At 38.5% G+C, this 18770-nt stretch overlaps 4 protein-coding genes across 10 annotated transcripts in view; 3 read left to right on the plus strand and 1 right to left on the minus strand.

The window, feature by feature from the left end:
- Window positions 1–2889: 2889 nt before the first annotated feature.
- upk2 (uroplakin 2) lies at window positions 2890–5138 on the plus strand. The gene is made up of 5 exons (XM_058382667.1): window positions 2890–3061; window positions 3229–3372; window positions 4267–4390; window positions 4488–4546; window positions 4627–5138. Exons 1-5 carry the CDS (start codon window positions 3007–3009, stop codon window positions 4767–4769), a joined length of 525 nt encoding a protein of 174 aa, XP_058238650.1. The 5' UTR covers window positions 2890–3006; the 3' UTR covers window positions 4770–5138.
- A 1028-nt stretch (window positions 5139–6166) lies between these two features.
- On the plus strand, window positions 6167–10032 carry foxr1 (forkhead box R1). Its single transcript, XM_058382703.1, has 6 exons — window positions 6167–6760; window positions 6843–6947; window positions 7825–8054; window positions 8402–8673; window positions 9265–9497; window positions 9597–10032. The coding sequence occupies exons 1-6, from the start codon at window positions 6640–6642 to the stop codon at window positions 9623–9625; spliced, it is 990 nt and encodes a 329-aa protein (XP_058238686.1). The 5' UTR covers window positions 6167–6639; the 3' UTR covers window positions 9626–10032.
- Window positions 10033–10884: 852 nt separating this feature from the next.
- cenatac (centrosomal AT-AC splicing factor) lies at window positions 10885–16168 on the plus strand. Of its 2 annotated transcripts, none has more exons than XM_058383866.1 (11): window positions 10885–11078; window positions 11977–12143; window positions 12253–12351; window positions 12973–13039; window positions 13144–13206; window positions 13699–13760; window positions 14510–14639; window positions 14723–14753; window positions 14830–14928; window positions 15095–15227; window positions 15310–16168. In XM_058383866.1, the coding sequence occupies exons 1-11, from the start codon at window positions 10962–10964 to the stop codon at window positions 15413–15415; spliced, it is 1074 nt and encodes a 357-aa protein (XP_058239849.1). In that variant the 5' UTR covers window positions 10885–10961; the 3' UTR covers window positions 15416–16168. The 2 variants fall into 2 exon arrangements, with proteins under 2 accessions (XP_058239849.1, XP_058239850.1); XM_058383867.1 differs by having other exon boundaries at window positions 14513–14639.
- Window positions 16169–16510: 342 nt separating this feature from the next.
- Window positions 16511–18770, minus strand: part of arhgef12b (Rho guanine nucleotide exchange factor (GEF) 12b) — a 54507-nt gene continuing 52247 nt past the window's right edge. For all 6 annotated transcript variants that reach the window (XM_058383864.1, XM_058383863.1, XM_058383862.1 and 3 more), the window contains 2 exons: window positions 17978–18053; window positions 16511–17872 (listed from right to left, as the gene is read on the minus strand). In XM_058383864.1, coding sequence (XP_058239847.1) covers window positions 17862–17872; window positions 17978–18053 — 87 coding nt within the window. In that variant the 3' untranslated portion in view covers window positions 16511–17861. The remainder of the gene's footprint in view (window positions 17873–17977; window positions 18054–18770) is intronic.

Below are 18770 nucleotides of genomic sequence, written 5' to 3' on the forward strand. Positions count from 1 at the left end.
ACTTCAAAAAATAAATAAATAAATAAAATAAAAACTAAAAAGAATTAAAAAAAAAAAAAAAATTAGCCTTAGGCAGCTTCTTCTTCAAACACTTGAAGATTGTGAAGCATTTCCCACGGCTGATCCTGACATAGTTCTCTCCCTCTTTCATGCAGCGTAGTGGGAGAACAAGTCAGTCACAGACGATGATGCAAAGATCTCATCTAGACAGTCATATAATGTGAGATATCAGATATGGCCAAAGAACGCGCAATATTTTTAATACATTACTATGTAAGCTGTTAGAAGGACAAAAATATATATTCAATTCAATTCAATTTTATTTGTATAGTGCTTTTAACAAAGAGCATTGTCTCAAAGCAACTTTACATGAGAAACAACATAAGAAAACAACAAACATATAAACAGATAAACAGTATATCTTCATAGCTGGGAAGTCTAGCGACACTCATCAGTCTCAAAATGTCTGAGATAGCCAATCAAATAAAAGTAGACGGGCTTTGCTGTTTATAGAAGCCATGCAACGCTTCTCTTTCAACGGTCAGAGATTGTGAGGTAAAGATGTTAGCCAAGTAGCTAAAGTTTAATTTTTCATAACTGTTTAAAGAAACATCCGACGTGGATGCAAACATTTACTCGATTTATGTAATATAATGCGTTATTGTCAGTGTGACAAGACAAGTTTTCAAGTGTTCAGCATATTAGGTGTTAGTTTCAGGATGAACGTGTGGATATTGTGAATGAATATAACGAACTTTCCTCGTAGACTTTCAGCAAATTCAGGTTTAAAAGAAAATGCTTCATGAAGTCAAAGTGGGAGAATTATCAACTCAGAGATTGGTAAACGTGTGAATTTGATTCAAGTGTGTTGTGGTTAGGATATTGATTATATCAAAAATAGTATTTGGAACTATTGTTTTTAATCCATTTAATTCTGCAAACATTGTATTTTCATATGTCCTTGTCAGGGTTTTGTTCAAAAAGTTATTTAACTTCACCTAAAAATTTTAATTCTGTTACCCTTACATCATTACGAACCCCAATACTGTTACTTTTCATAGCAATAAAAGAAAATGTTTGCACTCTTTTCCACTCTGTTGCATAAAAATTGCAGAAAAGCTTTAAAAGTCCCATAACAACTAACTCCACACAGCCATATAAGAGCTTTGTGTCATATAGACAGGTCTGTTATTCTGAATAAATATATTTAAAAATATATGTATACATACAGGACATAGCAGAGAGGTTACTGGCAGTAGAGAATCAGACAGTATATTACTCACTTTATCTGTGCACAATAAGATACTGAGTAAATCTGAAATATAACGAATCTAACTTGTTTTTCTCTTGTAGAGTTAAATGCTGATGGAATCAAATCAGCCAGACTCCTAGAGTTGGATAAAAATCACACAGCAGACCGACTGCCTTTTCTTTTCGAATGTAATGTATTAACATCCCCATCCACTAGAGAGCACTCAGGTATAATGCAAAGCGACAATGGAAGTCCAGGCCTGATTTATGGCGGTCAAACACATTTAGAAATCAAAAATTCAGGTGCTTAAACATTCAGTAAGGAATAAAACACTGTAGCGTGATTATTGGAAAATAATCAGCGTGATGTAAAACATGGTTACATGAGGTGTTTTATTCCTTTTATACTACAGCAATATGAGAATTATTGCATTTTTATTGTACCTATTGTATTAATATATATACGCTTTTAACATTTTATGTAAGTGAGTTCCTGTTACAGTATCATTTATAATGTATCAGCAATAAATAGTTGTTCATTCACTTTGTCTCCTCTCTCTCTCTCTCTCTCTCTCTCTCTCTCTCTCTTTCTCTCTCTCTAGTTAGCAAAACAACAAAAAAGTCAATACCAAGAAACTGGACAGGGTAAACTCCTCTTGTTCTGTGTCAGAGAACTGTACTGACTGTTACAAAGCTCTGGACACTGAAAGAACATTAAATAAATGCCTCCTCACAGAAAACATCACTATCAATGATTTTTGTAAAATGACAACGTATATTAATCCCTTTATTTTCCGCTGTGAATTCAACAGGACTGGGGTATAATACATTTATACTATTGTCAGAGTTGCAATCTTGTTTCATGTTAAGGAATTGTCTCTTTGTGATGACTCTTACATGACGGATGAGAGCTCACTCACATGTTTTCTTTCTTTCTTTCTCTCTTTCATCCTTTTTATAGCACCATGCATTCATTCCCTCATTCTCACTAACCACTTCAATGCGTTCATGGAAACCTCTTTTCAACATCTGAGCTGTTCGGTTGTAAGAACGCCGAGGCGTGTGCTTGAGTCTCAGCTGTTGATGTTTTATAAGATTTAGATTTCATTAAATAATTTCAGATATAGTTAAGCCAAGAAGAACAAATACCTGGTTAATTTATTTTATGGCTTAGCAATAAATAAATAAATGGATAAATAGATAAATGAACAGGCAATAAACAGATTAGGAGCTGATAAGAGTCGACTCTTATTGGTGAACTCAGTCAAATGATCTGAATCAATGCAAAGAGTAGAAACTGCTGTCACTACTGCTGACCCCTATTGACAGGTTACTTATTCTCTGTCAAGGGGCAAGGGTCATATGTCCAAAAAGCATCAGCTTGGTATACACTGCAGTTTTACTACATTCTGATTTCTTTTTATATATGTAAATGTCTATATATTTATTTATAAGTGTCCAGGTGAAGCTAGAGAGCCAGAGAGATTTCTCCAGGCAAAGATATGACATCTGCAGTGAATGAAACTGAAACATACCTTTAAGACTCAGGTCTAAACAGTACAGTGATGTCAGTTAAGGCAGAGTTTGTCATGTATTATCCATCGTCAGGGTGTGTATGCTGGAAGAAGACCTGTAGCTTCAAATATACCTGGTGAAACCTGTTTTCCACTCCATTACATATGACCCTTCCACACCGATTAGTTCCTCACTGTCCCATTTTATCAGAGACTCACAAAGGTACACCAAGGGGCAAGGATGCTGGCTGGACTCCTCATCATTGGGGGATTAATTCCTTTAATCCATGCAGACGGTAAGACTTGACAATCTGCTGTTATTTAATGAAAGCTGTGAAGGAGAGATAGATATTCTATGGATGTGGCATAACAGCACTATGTGTACTTTGAAAGATGTAGTCAGTATGTGCCTTATAACTGATCAAAAATGTGATTGGTTCATTGGTCAATCTGTATGGTGCAGATTTTACAACCAGCTTGCTATCAGACGTTAAAGAAGTTACCACAGGCCGATTATTCGACTCTTTGCTGCTGAGATTGCCTTCGTGTTCCTTCGCTGGCCAGAATGTGGACGTGGAGTACCTGAATTGCAACACCAATCAAAGCTGTATGTATTACTTATTGCCCATAAATAAAACAGATCTGTTGAATTATTGATTCTGATCAATATATCTATATTGAGTATATATGTAATAATAACATCTGATGAGTTATTGTTTCTATATTAACTAGTAGAAAAATGATTTAATGATTACAGCATGATGATAAGAATGATTATCATCATTGGCACAAAGCTATCCAACTATTTGTTCACAGCGTGTGGGAAATAACTCGCACTTAGCTAGCAAAGTTTTAGACATTTTTAAGCAAAATGACTGTTTGGCTCCTTAGATACCATGATCTTTACACGAAGCCTATTATTAAATGTATTAAATGTAAATAAAAATATGTCCATGTCATTTTGGTGAAATATTTTTATAGTTACTAAAGTATGTGTTATTTGGCCACACCTTTGGCGATTCAATTTCTTAAAATGATGAATGTGCCAATTAATATAAATTAATATAAAGGTTTATAATATTTCATTTCTCCTTCCTTAAGGTATACAGTTTTCCCTGTACATTATCACAACCTTAATGTCTTACTGTTTAGTTTAATACGTTTCTATTTTTACATTTTGGCAAACAGCCTTATCTAGACTGATTTACAGAAGTGCTTTTTCAATGAATACATCAATTCTGGTTCACTAGATCATGGACTAAGAATATCATCAGTCTAAAACTCTGTTGGGAGGGAAAACAGGAAGAAGAGCACACTGACAATAATAAAAAAATATATATATAATTATTAGGAGAAAGTCATTCTACTGTGTCTTAATGTCTTGATGCTTGCCTTTCTTGTATCCTAAAAGAAAAGTGTTAATACTAACACTACTTACTAACATTAATTAATCAAGACTTGATCAAGATTGTGAGTTTTTCCTGTCCTTTGGTCTTAACAGACATCCTGAACAACGTTTTCACGGTTCAGAGCTGTGACAGCGGCGGTGACCCCAAAGGATCAACTGTACTTAGCCGAAACATGGGATACCAGCTGACGAACCTCAGAAATGATACGCAGTACAAGTGAGTTCGAAATCTGCTCGCAAAAATACACTATTAATCGATGAACCTCAAATAAAAAGTGTGTTTTAATATTACATTATGTATATACTCTATTTAGGATTAACTATAAGATTGGAAACGTCAGAAGCACGCCTGTGATAGCAACTACAAGGATAGGTAACACAGCAGCTGTAAAGTGAACTGGAATATAGATGTCATAAAGAGACTCTTAAATCTGTAAATGTTTTATTTTACAGCTGCTAACTACAACAATATCGATCTGAGCTATCAAGGGCGCAGCGCGGCGATGTTGGTGATCACAGTCCTTCTGTCCGTGGCGATGTTTATCCTGCTAATCAGTATCATCACCAGTGCATTTGTGGCCCCTACCGAACATTAAAAGCTCGCTTCACCTTCAGAAAACGGCTAAATTTCACAATATACGCTTCACAAATATACACTGCCATATGTGGTGTTCAGAAGTTTCTGACTGGCAGTGTATGGAGTCATTCTCTAACATTTCTTCCTTAAGACATAATCACCAATGAAGCTAAGAATCAATTTGTAGATTAAATCTTTAAGTGAAGTCTAGGCACTTTACAAACATTTTGATCTAGAAGGATGATTTCTTTTTCCAAATAAGTAATTTTCTTAGGAAGTTTATCATCTTATTTAATCACAGCATGACAAAAGCGACGGATTGTTTCCTTGATTATTTAACTACAAACAATTCTTTGTTATTAACGCCTTGTTTTCTTGTAAGTGCTGTTAGAATCTGTATTTTCCTAACTGATTATTTTACCTAACTGCCTTCAGATGTAATAAAGAAATATACCTTATAAGCTCCGTCTGCAGTTCATTAATTTATTTAATTATTCATTCAACCGCATTGACTTAGTGTTTTATATCTTGGTCAGGGTGAAGGTGGATCTGGGACACAGCTCATTTCCAGGCACTACACACACACACACACACACACACACACACATATAACAGTCACAACCAGGCTGATTTTTAAAGCTAATCTGAATATTTATTAGATTTGAATTTTACAGGTTATCAAATATGTTTTGATAAAATGCATATTCTACAATTCATCATCTAAGATCAGCACCAGGTGGGTCAGCACCTCATAGCTTCATTGTTCCTGGTTCGAGCCTGAGTTTGGGTTACTGACTGTATGGCTTATCCCATGTGTCTCTGTGGGTGTCCTTCGGGTTCTTTAGTTTCCTTTCAGCCCTCAAAAACATGCCAGTAGGTGCTGGAAAGAAAGCTTGTTGGGGGACTTGGGGCACAATGTGAGGGACACCTTGGACAGGGTGTCAACTTACACTATATTGCCAAAAGTTTTGGGACACCCCTCCAAATCATTGAATTCAGGTGTTGTTTTTCAGGTGTTGGGTTCGGCCCCTTAGTTCCAGTGAATGGAACTCTTAATGCTTCAGCATACCAAGACATTTTGGACAATTTCATGCTCCCACCTTTGTGGGAACAGTTTGGGGATGACCCCTTCCTGTTCCAACATGACTGCATACCAGTGCACAAAGCAAGATCCATAAAGACATGGATCAGTGAGTCTGGTGTGGAGGAACTTCACAGAATCCTGACCTCAACTTGATAGAACTGTGAAGTTCCTCCACACCAAACTCACTCATCCATGTCTTTATGGACCTTACTTTGTGCACTGGTATGCAGTCATGTTGGACCAGGAAGGGGTCATCCCCAAACTGTTCCCACAAAGTTGGGAGCATGAAATTCTCCATGCATTAAGCATTAAGAGTTCCTTTCACTGGAACTATAAGGGGCCGAGCCCAACCCCTGAATTAAATGATTTGGAGGGGTGTCCCAAAACCTTTAGCAGTATTGTGTACAATGGGACACACACACAATTTCGTGATGCCATTTAATCCACAGCGCATGTCTTTGGACTGTTGAAGGAACTTTTATTTATTTATTAATAACCAGGAAAGCAGGTTTTATAACTCTGGGTTAGGCTTAAGGTTTGGAAACTCATATCAAAAACTCAAAATGAATTTTACACCATAAAACTGGGACTGGACATGTTATTTCTGACACTGTTTCAGCCTCGATAGGAATCCTCGCGTTTTCTCCTCAACCAAAACGGAAACCTACTAGAAACGTCTCATTAAATGAGCGTAATTGCAGACACCTGGTGTGAACATGTACATGTTTCTGCCGTTAACAACCACGGTGGATGTCGACAAGGTCAACCGGGTTGAGAAAGAAAAAAGAAAGAAGAGAAAAGAGAGATGTTTCTCAGGCTTCGAGCTAGCGAGAAATTTCTCGACCTCCATTTGACGACTGGGCTTCATGACTGGGACATGAACGAGGAGATTCACCTGAGCACGACGACAGACCAGTTTTATCAGGGTATATCATACACGATATTGAACGTCCAGTGATTGTAAAATGGCTCGGTGTTTCTTTTTACATTTATTGACCTCTTCCACAGATGATAAGAGAAACGAGCAGTATTTGGCACAGTGGCATTACGCTAGAATCTCGAGGAGAACTTTACCTGAAGAGCTGCACGAGCCAAATCCTGCTGACTGTAAAGGTGTGCTAAATGAGTATAACGCTATTATCCTGATTAGCAGCAGCACCCTATAAGCTACCTAAAGCTTACATGCTGGTCTTGGAAAGCATAAAAGGTTTATTTTACAAATAGGTTTGGTTCGTGTTGTTATAGGAAAATAATCATAATATGGTAAATCATGTTAGCACTTTCATTATAAACAGGGTTTCCTGCCTGATAGCCTCATCTGTTCTCTCTTTTCTTGAAGTTTATTAGACCAAAAAAAAAAAAATTGGTTGGGCTCAGCCTCTTAGTTCCTCCACACCAAACTCACTCATCCATGTCTTTATGGACCTTGCTTTGTGCAGTCATGTTGGAACAGGAAGGAGTCATCCCCAAACTATGAAATTGTCCAAAATGTCTTGGCATGCCGAAGCATTAAGAGTTCCTTTCACTGAAACTAAGGGGCCCGAGCACAACCACAACACCTGAATTCAATGATTTGGAGGGGTGTCCCAAAACTTTTGCCAATATAGTGTACTTTGGTCTGAAGACTTACTATTACAAAGCACTGACACTGAAAACTCCTTCCAATGTTACTTGAATATTTCCTCATACGACAGAAACAGTAACCTGAATGTTTGGGTTTTAGTGTGGTTATAAATATGAGGTGATGAATGATATCAGATTTAATATGCTGTCGCCTTTTTTTTTTTTTTTTTTTTTTAGCAATCATAACAAATAAAATATTGGCAGTAATTCCCATCACTCAGGATTGAGGAAATACCTTCTGTATAATGATGTGTACAAGCGAATAGTCAACTTGGAGAACAATATAAAGATGAAACTCTGTAACAACACACCCACTGTTGTCTCTTGAAATCCTTTTCTGTTACGCCTCTATTCTATTGTCTTCCAGAATCTGTAATACAGCCAAATCTGTGGTTGATGGTGAACCCGTGTCTGGCTTGTCCCATCAAATATCCTGTTCAAGACAAAAAGCCATCGCTTCCAAAACAGACAATAGACAGATCTGCGTCAGGTCCTGCCCTAGCTATGTCTGGACAAAACCTGCACCTGCTGCCGTTGTCTGATGAAACCTGTCTGGATGAATCACTGCATGACGCGTCTCTCTCGAGTGAATATCAGGTGAGACCTTAAAAAGCATCAAAGCATGTACTTGGCAGGTCTCTGTTTTGTGCTGAGCTGAAGATCATTTCCTTACACCAGTGTTTCTCAAACGTTTTGCACCCAAGGTTAATTAGGAATAAAATACAATAATATTTTGCCCATTTATTGCAGACATGGAGCTTTCAATTTAAGTGACCAGTAAAAGGCTAATAACTATACAGAAACATCCCCGAGCACTTGCCTAGCCCAGTTCCTTTTCCTCAGCAATAAACTTGTTGATCACAGATTCTAACCAGACTCTGCCTCCTATCCTTACGCTTTGCTACAAGAATTTTTTCCTAATTCCAGCTGTTCTGTCATTCCAGCTCACAGATGAGGACGACGCATCCTCGGAAGAAGTGGCAGTCTGCCGTAAGGTGAAAGGTACCCGGAGGGGTCGAGCCCCCAAGGAGGCGTCGTCACGCAGGCTGGGCCTGGCCCAGAGCAGGAGGCTGCAGAGGGTCCTGCAGGACAGCCACAACCTGAAGACCGGCGCCTGGCCTCGGCCTCCTGTCAACTACTGCATCCTCATCGCCATGGCACTGAGCAGCAGTCGCTCCGGCAGTCTGAACGTCCAGCAGATCTACAATTTTACCAGGTGAACAACAGTGAATCGAGGGTCCTGAGAAAAAACAGCTTTAGCCCTGTTTTTGGTTGTTGTTCCATCATGCAGCTGAGCCATAGGATTTTTACAAGTTTGTAAGCAAACTATCGACTAGAAAAAAATCTACGGTTATCTGAGTTTTTAAAAATTGTTTTTAATCCAATCCAACATAATTACTATTCATTAGTTCCTATTCAATTTGTAAAATGAATAATTTTCTCTAGAAAATGATGCGCTTTTTTTTATTTAGGTTTTAGTAGCTAACGGCAAAACCTGATCATTATTACTTGATTGAGATCATTCAGATTTATATTTTTTTCTCCTGTTTAACGGTACTAGTAGCTAGTAATGTCCTCCTCATTCATCAGTGTCGCCACTAACCTCTCATTGAAATAACCGACTGGCCAGAACTACTTAATATTTCAGAGTAAATATTTTAATGTAAAAGTTTTCCTTGAAGGTCAGAGTTTACCCTGATACAAATACTGATTATAAGATCAGTGCTTAAATTAAGGTTCCTTAATTATTATTTGAAGCTCTGTTCAACCCTGAACCTTTTGGACGTCCTGTTAATCATCTCTCCAGGGAGCACTTCCCTTTCTTCATAACGGCGCCCGACGGCTGGAAAAACACAATCCGCCACAACCTGTGTTTCAGCAACAGCTTCAGAAAGACGCCGCAGCAGGTGACCGGCGACGGGAAGAGGAAGTCCTGCCTGTGGCACCTGACTCTGGACGGTCGGAGAAGACTGAGGAACGAAATCCACACGCTCACGGCCGACTCGTTCAGAATGCTGAAGAGGAGCATGAACTATCCAGGTGAGAGCCTCGCGCTGGGGAAGTGCAGGCAGGTCTCGTGTGCTGCGAATCTCATTTCATTCCAGTTTTCTCTTTTTTTGGATTTCTACTCCTTTTCAGATATGATTCAAGCGCTGTTCGAGTTGTAACCTGATGCAGGAGCCTGGAGGATTTAAAAGAAGATGGAAAATGGACACACTTTCACAATTTTGCTCGTGTATGCACTGGAGCTGTTGATTTTCTTGCACATTGTTTTTTTTCTTTTGTTTAATTTTTCTTACTGTCAAAATAAAAATACTGTTAGTACACTTACTACTGCGAATGTTTGTCTTGTTAAATGTATTTAACAAGATTATATAATAAATTATGTCAAGTTTTAGAAAGAGGTTAATTATGTAGGAGTCTGCTAGGAAGGGTGCAAGAAGTGTAATTGTCGATATGGTTGTAGTTTTGGGTGATGAGAATATTATAAAATGTCAATGTAAGGAGTCTACAGTGTCAGTGCTTTTGTAAAAGTTGGAGGTGAAGCTGTAACTTCATTTTCAGTCATGGAGGGGGAGAGATGTGTGGTTACTGTGAGGTGGGGGGGGGGGGGAGAGAGCCTGTAGAGGGAGCGGCTGTTTATAGAGTAAGAACAGGAACTAATTTGTTTTGCGGACATTCCAGTGTTCAAAGTAAGTGTGATCAGATGCATGATGTGACCTTCTTTTAATACAAAAAAATATAATCTATATAATCGGTGTTGGCAATGCTGTTTTGGAGGAATAAAAATATTCAGATGAGCCGTTATACATAACCAGGGTCATCAGGAGGGCCCATAACATTATCAGGGACAACAACACAATCTCTTCGCATTTCTGCCGTCTGGGAGACACTACAGGAGTGTGAGATCAAGGACGAAAAAGACTCACAAACAGCTATTATTCACAAGCCATCAGACTCCTGAACACCACCACTACCTCACACCCCATCACCCCCACTGACTGCTGCCACACCACACACTGAGCACCTTACTTATGTCTAATCTGTATATACTGTATTTTTCATACATTTCTATTATTTTTATTCTTTTTGTAAGGGAGATGTGCAAAGTATGCATTTCATTGTACGGTCTAAACTGTTGTGTTTTCACTGTGCATATGACAATAAACCTCTTGAATCTTATGGGGAAATATTATTACACTAGGAAATAAAACAAAATGTTGTCAGTGCCACAATCATCTCACATAATAGCAGTAGTAATAATAATAAAAATAATAATATTTAAATTTCACAGTTAGTTTAGTGCAATATTCAAAGTTTTATAGACTGTAAAGATTATAATGCAGTTCAGTGAGAATCCAGCAGGTGGCAGTAGTTATAGACTTGAGCGCTCACCCAAACCACTAGAGGGCGCTAATGTCGCACATCTTCCGTCAATGAGTATTTTTCGCAAGACGCTAACGATGGTGTTTGTTAGCACGAAAAACGACTGAAGGTTTTAAAATGGGGGCGTTTTATTGTGCCATTTGCAGACAGACGGATTTCTCAGGAAAAGGCCACATCTACGGGAAAAGCCACCAAAGCAAACTAAAAGTAGTTCTGGTTAAATTCCTGGATAAGGTAAGCTAGGCTAGCAAAGAGTATTACACAAGCTAACGCGCTAGCTGGTCGGGTAACGGCTGCGTCCCAAAAAGCAGGTTGTTGTGACATAAGTGCACTAGATGCGTAGTGGAGCAACTGTTAATGGATCATGTCTATGGTGAATGTAGTGCACTTGTGTAGGGAGCAATCAGCCATTTGGGACTGCTCCATTGAGCGTGAGTTTCAGCGTTCAGGCAAGAAAAATGAATAAGTTCGTTGATTATTTACTGTTGTAAATTATTTATTATAAAATAATTTAACTTTTTTTTTTTTTAAATGTTTTTTAAATTCCGTTTTATTCAATTTTCAGAATAAAATAATTTATAAATTAGTGTGAATTTAGGCATGTGTGTTGTTGAGAATTGTTTTTAAATTTTTATATATTTAAGTATATTTATTATTATAAATATTTATATTAATATTAATAATTATCGAAGAATTATTATTATTATTATTATTATTATTATGAAGAAACAGTTTTTAAACTGACAAATATTTTATTATTATTTAGCAAAATGTAAAGAATATTTCACAGATTCTGTACAAAATTTTCAAATCTGTTTGTAAATGATTAAAAACTATAATAAAAATATAGCATAATATCCACAGTATTTCACTGAAATATCGTTTATCATGATGTTAAATAGTGATGTATGATTTGCTCTAATTAAGTCAGATTTTTCACTTCACATTGAAGTGTATAATAAATCAGATCTGTCAGTATCTGATCTGGACTGACCATGAAATGGAGATGTTTTTTTCAAGACCATGTGTCAAAATCTGATCTGTTTCCATCTGAAGTATCACTATAGTAATTTAATATAATAAATAATAAAGAACGTTCTGTTCGATTTGTTTCCCCTCTGTTTGGATGCAGGTGAAGGAAGCGCGGCGAACCCTGAAATGTCCACAGGTGGAGAAATTCGACGCCTCGGAGCACGAAACTAGGTTTTGGTGTTACTGCTGCGAGGTGGAGGTGCAGAAACACGTGACTGACGGCAAAATCTCCGTGCTGTACGGAGGACTGCTGGAGCACATGAGCACGTAAGAATCCTCACACACTCTGTATAGCCTTGATGGATGATTATGGGAAGTTGTTTTTATATTTATAAAATGTTTTCATACTGTGTGTGTGTGTGTTGCTCTGTTTCAGTCAAGAGCACCGCAAAAACACGAACGCCTTCTGGTGGAAGAACAAAGCCGACCCTAAACACAAAGAGAAGTTCATCATCACCGAGCAGGAATCTGACAGGTAGAACCGAACAATACAGATAAATATACACTATATTGGCAAAAGTTTTGGGACGTCTGCCTTCACATGCACATGAATGTAATATGGAGTTGACCCGTCCTTTGCAGCTATAACAGCTTCAACTCTTCTAGGAAAGCTTTCCACGAGGTTTAGGAGTGTGTTCATGGGAATTTTTGACCATTCCTCTAGAAGCGCATATGTGAGGTCAGGTACTGATGTTGGACGAGAAGGTCTGGCTCGCAGCCTCCACTCTAATTCATCCCAAAGCTGTTCTATCAGGTTGAGGTCAGGACTCTGTGAAGTTCCTCCACACCAGACTCACTGATCCATGTCTTTATGGACCTTGCTTTGGTCACTGGTGTGCAGTCATGTTGGAACAGGAAGGGGTCATCCACCAAACTGTTCCCACAAAGTTGGGAGCATGAAATTGTTCAAAATGTCTTGGTATGAAGCTGAAGCATTAAGAGTTCCTTTCACTGGAACTAAGGGGCCGAGCCCAACCCCTGAATCCAATGATTTCGAGGAGTGTCCCAAAACTTTTGGCAATATAGTGTAATTCCACCTTTTCTTCTTTTTTCCATTTTGTTAAGTTGTAAAAGATTTTTTTTTTTGTCCTTCAAGATTCAAGGAAGAAGTTGCCAAAGCTCTGGAGCAGTATGAAGAGAAAGAGGACACACTTATTAAAGAAGTACGTTTTCCACACAGATCATCATGTTGCATGTCGTCTGGCACCGTTACAGATATGATTTTTGATTTTTTTTTTTTTTCCCCTGTTTCTTGTGTTACGTCTAGCAAGCTGCTTTAATCCGGTCGCAGGAGCAGCACAGGCTGGAGGTTCTTCAGGCTCTAATAGAGGTTTGTGTTCCAGGAATGAAGCAACAGTATCCATATCTCAGTGGAAGAGCTGGCAGTGTACCACAAACCTGGTTTTATTTTGAGAAAAGAATCAACTAATTGCATGAGAAAGTAAGAAATTTATCTACAAAAGTGAGTGGGGGAAAAACCTGGATTAGAATCAAACGCCTCAACATTTGGGTGATGTATGGAGGGATTTTTTGGTTACAGTAAAACAGTCATTTTGAGAACAAAGGCATGAAGTGTGTCAAAAAGTTGAGTATAAGATCATCACTGACCACATGTTTCATAATAGGCTTAGCAGCTGATCAGCTTCCTTTAGCTTTTTATTTGATATCTGTATTTGTTATATACTCGTATTTTTCTCCTCCAGGTATTTTTAAAAATTAAACCCTGATTGATCTCAGGGTTTTATTGCCTTTCTTTAAAATCTGATGTATTGTCATGTATGACGAGTGTGAGACATGTTGACATTTCCTGAATCAAACCCAGCCTGATCCAGAGCTGCAGCAGTCTGCTGAACCAGAGCAGCAGGACATCCAGCAGATGACCAGGTAAGAGATCCAGACCTGCATCTGCAGTCCATCAGCCAGGACATGGTGTCTGATGTTGGTATCTGATGTTTTTGCCCTGGAGTCTCTGTAATCTTTGTAAGGAAAACATTCCTGATTTTGTTGTCAGTGTGATGTGTGACACCAGCTCATCATGATTTTGTGTATGGGAAATGTAGCACTCTCCTCCAACTATATAGAGTCTCCCAGTACAGCCCAAACTGCAGTATGGGGAAAAAGTAGGCAGACCTAACATACACTATATTGGCAAAAGTTTTGGGACACCCATTTATCATTAAATTCAGGGGTTGGTCTGGGCCCCTTAGTTCCAGAGGAAAAAAAAAAAAAACCTCTTGGTGTGTTAAGGTTGGAGTGGAAGAACTCTGGTGTCCTGCACAGAGTCCTGACTCTGACTCAACCCCACTGAACATTGCAGGGATGAACTGGAACACCGACTGCACCCCAAATCTCCTCAGTGCCCGATCTCACTAACGCCCCTGTAGCTGAATGAACACAAATCCCTACAGACATGCTCCTTATCATCTTCTCATAGAAGACATTCAGATAAAGCAACAAGTTCCTGTACAGAACTGAAGATACAAACCTGTCATGGCTGATTTGTTTAGTTTTAATATCAAACACGACATACGTTAAGATATAAAAAGTGGTGGTATGCAAAATTTCTTCAAATTGATATTGAAGGATAACAGACTAACTGTTCAGATGCACTGGATGTGACTCCTGTATCTCAGTAGCACGGGTTCAGATCAGACAGGAAGTTTTCACACCGTACTGAAGGAGCAGCCGGGCCCCAGCCGTAGCGATCCCTTCATGGGTCAGTGGGACGATTCAGGACAAGGCCTCACCTTCATTGGCCATCAGGTAACTCTTTATGTCTGATTCTTCATCAACTCTACTGATGGTTAAAAAGTTACTTACGTAAATTTTAATGTTTCCTTTTGAAGGACTGCTCTTCCAGTGGAAACGTTCACACAGGTGAGTTTAAATCAATTCTGTTTGGACGGAGATGGTGGAACGGCAGTGTATGAGTTGTATGAATGTTCTGACATAGGGGCGGTGCCTCCATGGCTACTGGAGGATCCTGAGGATAAGAGTGCAGCGGGTAACTCGCAGGACATCGGTCCATCGCTGCAGGATTTTCTTAAACACAGTAAGCAGGTCTTTTTTTTTTTTTTTCCATTGGTGTTGAGAAATAAATGTTTCCAGATTTCTAAACTTGGTTGTAGGGATAATCTGAACAGCACTGAATACACCAGCTCCTGTTAGCCTTTTCTGCTGCACCGCTTTTACACCTCCTTTGCCAATCCCTGCTCCAGAAGAGCAGCAGAAACTGAAGAAGCTCCCAGCCAACCGCGTGGGCGCCAACTTCGACCACGGCTCGCACACCGACGCCGACTGGCTTCCGTCTTTCGGACGAGTCTGGAACAGCGGCAGGCGCTGGCAGTCCAGGTGAGAGTCGAGATTAAACAACGATTAGGTCATAGCATGATATCGATAGAGGGTTAAATCCTGAACGGTTTCGCTTTCTCAGGCACCAGTTCAGGCAGGAGGAAGCTAAAAGCGGGCAGAAGAGACGGAGGGAGCACGGAGGAAAAGCAGCCAAGAAGCAGAAACATCTGACTAACGGAGACGTCTGATCACCAAATATTCATATGACCACTGCAACCTGGTCAGCAGGAGCATGAAACTAAATCCAGGTGTTCTTATATCCACACACTTATATTCTTCCACAGCAGACAGATAGAAAGTGCTGATTGATGTAACATTTAATACAGTTTATAACTGCATTACCTTTCTCACATTGAGAAACACAGCTATACTTACTTCATGAAACTATTGTCATATCACGATTTGATTATACTGACACATGCTCGTTCTTATATCGTTTCTATAGTAACCTTATGGACGGTCACAAACAGATGTGTTTAACATAATCGTTGATTGTTTTAAGGAGGTGTTTATAAAACATTCATGGAATGAGTCTCCAGTGCCAGTATATTGGAACAATCAGATAAAAATATGCTCAGGTTTTTTCTGTTTCTCAGTGGCACGAGATGATAAAATATTCTGTTGAGGAAAGAAGTGTTTATAGCCGTTACATTAGTGACAATGGCTGTTCTATAACATTAAAAAATGTAGCTTTCTGTTTATTGTTTACATTTAAACACTATAAATATCGAACTGTCACACCACATCATCGTCGACTATTATCCTAGAGCAGGAAGGAACATCTTGTTTTATTATTACTTACTTATATGTGGGGAAAAAAGACAATTCTTATGGTTGTATGGTTTTCCAAACCTGCTGTACTGTACAGAAAGCAGCGACTGGGAGGAAAAATCAAATTCACCATTCGTGTTTCCAGTTTATTGAATAAATCTGCAGCATAGCGAAGTGGTTCTGATCTTTTTTTTTTTTTTTTTGTCCGTTTGGTAATAAATCCAGAAACTCACCACTTCTTTTTTTTTTTTTTTTCTTCTTCTGCAGCGGCTGATAAAACTGAGACAGTGTGCAATCTCTCGTTCCGTCGTGAACAGTTCAGTCTTATTTTTAGGCGACAGAATCTAGAACTATTCATATCTTTTTTCCACAGAAGGCTAAAAAAGATCATTAATAGTGCTCAATAATAATAAAAATAATAATAATATAATAAAATATACCTCATGAACATTAGCCACAATAAAAAGTACAGATTACATTAATATTTAAGGATACCTTGCAGTCATTTATTATTATTTTTTTTTTCCTTTTTGGATTTTTTCTTTTAGTAGGTTCTGTTAAAATAATACACGACTCGTATATGTAGAAAGCAGAAAGAGGAGAGAAAAAAATGAATTAGGTCTCTGTAAGAGATGCAGTGTTGGTCATAATTGTACAATTTTACACTTATAGACCTTTAGGGGTCTTTTTTTTCTTTTCTTTTTTTAATAACAAGTCCTTGCATTAATGTTCAATAATCATTTTTATCTTCAAACAACTTCATTCCCACGTCCCGGAAAGGAAAATCCATGCTATTACCGTCCAGAGTAAGACTTCGGATCGAGTTTGGCTTGTACAAATAGAAAGAATATAGTGCCTCGTGGTGATAAAGTTCTGCTTTCTCTGCGTAGAGATCTTCAGTAGCGTCATTCAACAGAATGTGGTAGAGTAAAAAGCTTAAAGGACGCAGAAAAGCAGGATTTCAGATTTTCAGGCTTTCAGTAACAGCAGTAAGAGCCATTCCTCTTCCGGCTTTCCTCTTCACGTCAACGTCAGGTTAAAAGGATGCGGTCATTTCTACCCTTTACAACCAGAGAAGCTCATAATTGTAGCTATGAAACCTGAATAGGCTTTATGAAAATCCTGATAATGAACCTGATTGTGTTTTTTGTTGAAGCTTCAGCACGAGCAACCTTTGCTCAGAAATCAGTAACGAAATTCTTCCTGTAGTTTAGTGGTCAGATGTGTAAATAGCCACATGAGGCCCTCATGCAGATGTGCGCAGCAGTAATAACATTCATATCCATAACACGAAAGGAACGATCCCTCAGGCTGTTTTGTAGCATTGGTCCTTATGAAGGACATTTCATAAGCCGATTGCAGTCGAGGTCGAAGGCCTACAGAGCTAACATCTGGCAGCGTTTTACTGGTTACGACATTAAACCCAATTTCATCCGGTCAGAGCCTAGCTTTTTTTTTTTTTTTTACTGTCAATTTCACATACGAGTTGATTCCATTTGAAAACTAGAAGAGAGGAAGAAGTGTCCTTCCTGGATTTAGTTAATCCTCGGTGCCATGCTGCCACCATCATCTACTCTTCCTTTTACTTTGTGGGTTTTGCAGAGAGCCGCTTTAATCCAAATATTCCTAATTCCAAATAAATAGTTGAAACAAGTAGGGAACGTCTCGGTAAAATTTCCTCGGAAAGTAGCGACAGTACTGCACGTGTGAGGTTTGGTTTTTGGGGGTCTCGGTCTTTGTTACTGCCGACGAGGGCAGCTGAGATGCCTAAGAGTTGATCGGGGAGCAGCAGGAGCACAGCACAACTTCCTGTTGACTCTGAATCTCTTCTATTTCCAGCAGGAAACCACAGCTCCAGGAACACTAGCTTTTATCTGTGAAGAAGAAGGAAATAAAACAAAACAGAAGGAAGGCACTTGGTTAATGATTTATATTGTAAGCTGTGGGGATAGGGAAATAGTTAAGGAATGAAGCAATACCTTTGTTTTCTTCTGATTCAGTAGCTGCTTGCTCTGAGTGCCTTTGGCATAGTTGGTTATATTTTGATTCTACATCCTTAAAATAAAAAACAAAAACAGTGTGAGCAAACATCCGTATGAATATTAGAAGGATGAAGTCAGTCTGCCGCAAGAGGTTTCGATCTCCTTTTGCACTAGGGCTACTATACTACTTTAAACAACTAAGCAAAGAAAATCTTTCACATGAACAAATTATGTACATGTATATAGGTAATAGCAGTCATGCATCCAATTTAAAATTGAAGTTCATGCAAAACTCTATTATAATGCACATAACAAGCTTCAGGGTTTTCCATGAACCACTTCAGTGGGATGAATTTTTAAATGTCAAAATGCAATAATCTTTTCAGAGGAAGACACAGTAACCGTGTAGAAAACAATAACAGGATAATTGCCCACAAGTGCAAAATACGTAAACAAATAAAAATCAGCAGAAAACACAACAGAAAAACATTTGCTCATTGAACATCACATGCTCTCTGACGATTGGCTTTTAACCATCAGCGTCGGTCGGAAAGGTCGGAGGATGTTTACACCAAGGATGTATGTTTAGGATGTTTACAGTAAGAGGAAGTATAAGCCTAAATAAATTTACCATTCAGTTCCATTTTCATAAACAAGCATGTTTAACAGCAGACATGTCTTGGCTGATGGACTACATAGATAAATGGGATGTTAGTTCAGTGTAAATTCAATTCCTAAGCCAAACATATCATTCAAAGCTGATTATACACACCCATATGTTCATACTTAA

The sequence above is a fragment of the Hemibagrus wyckioides genome, linkage group LG28, assembly GCF_019097595.1.
Source record: "Hemibagrus wyckioides isolate EC202008001 linkage group LG28, SWU_Hwy_1.0, whole genome shotgun sequence".
NCBI classification, from domain to species: Eukaryota; Metazoa; Chordata; class Actinopteri; order Siluriformes; family Bagridae; genus Hemibagrus; species Hemibagrus wyckioides.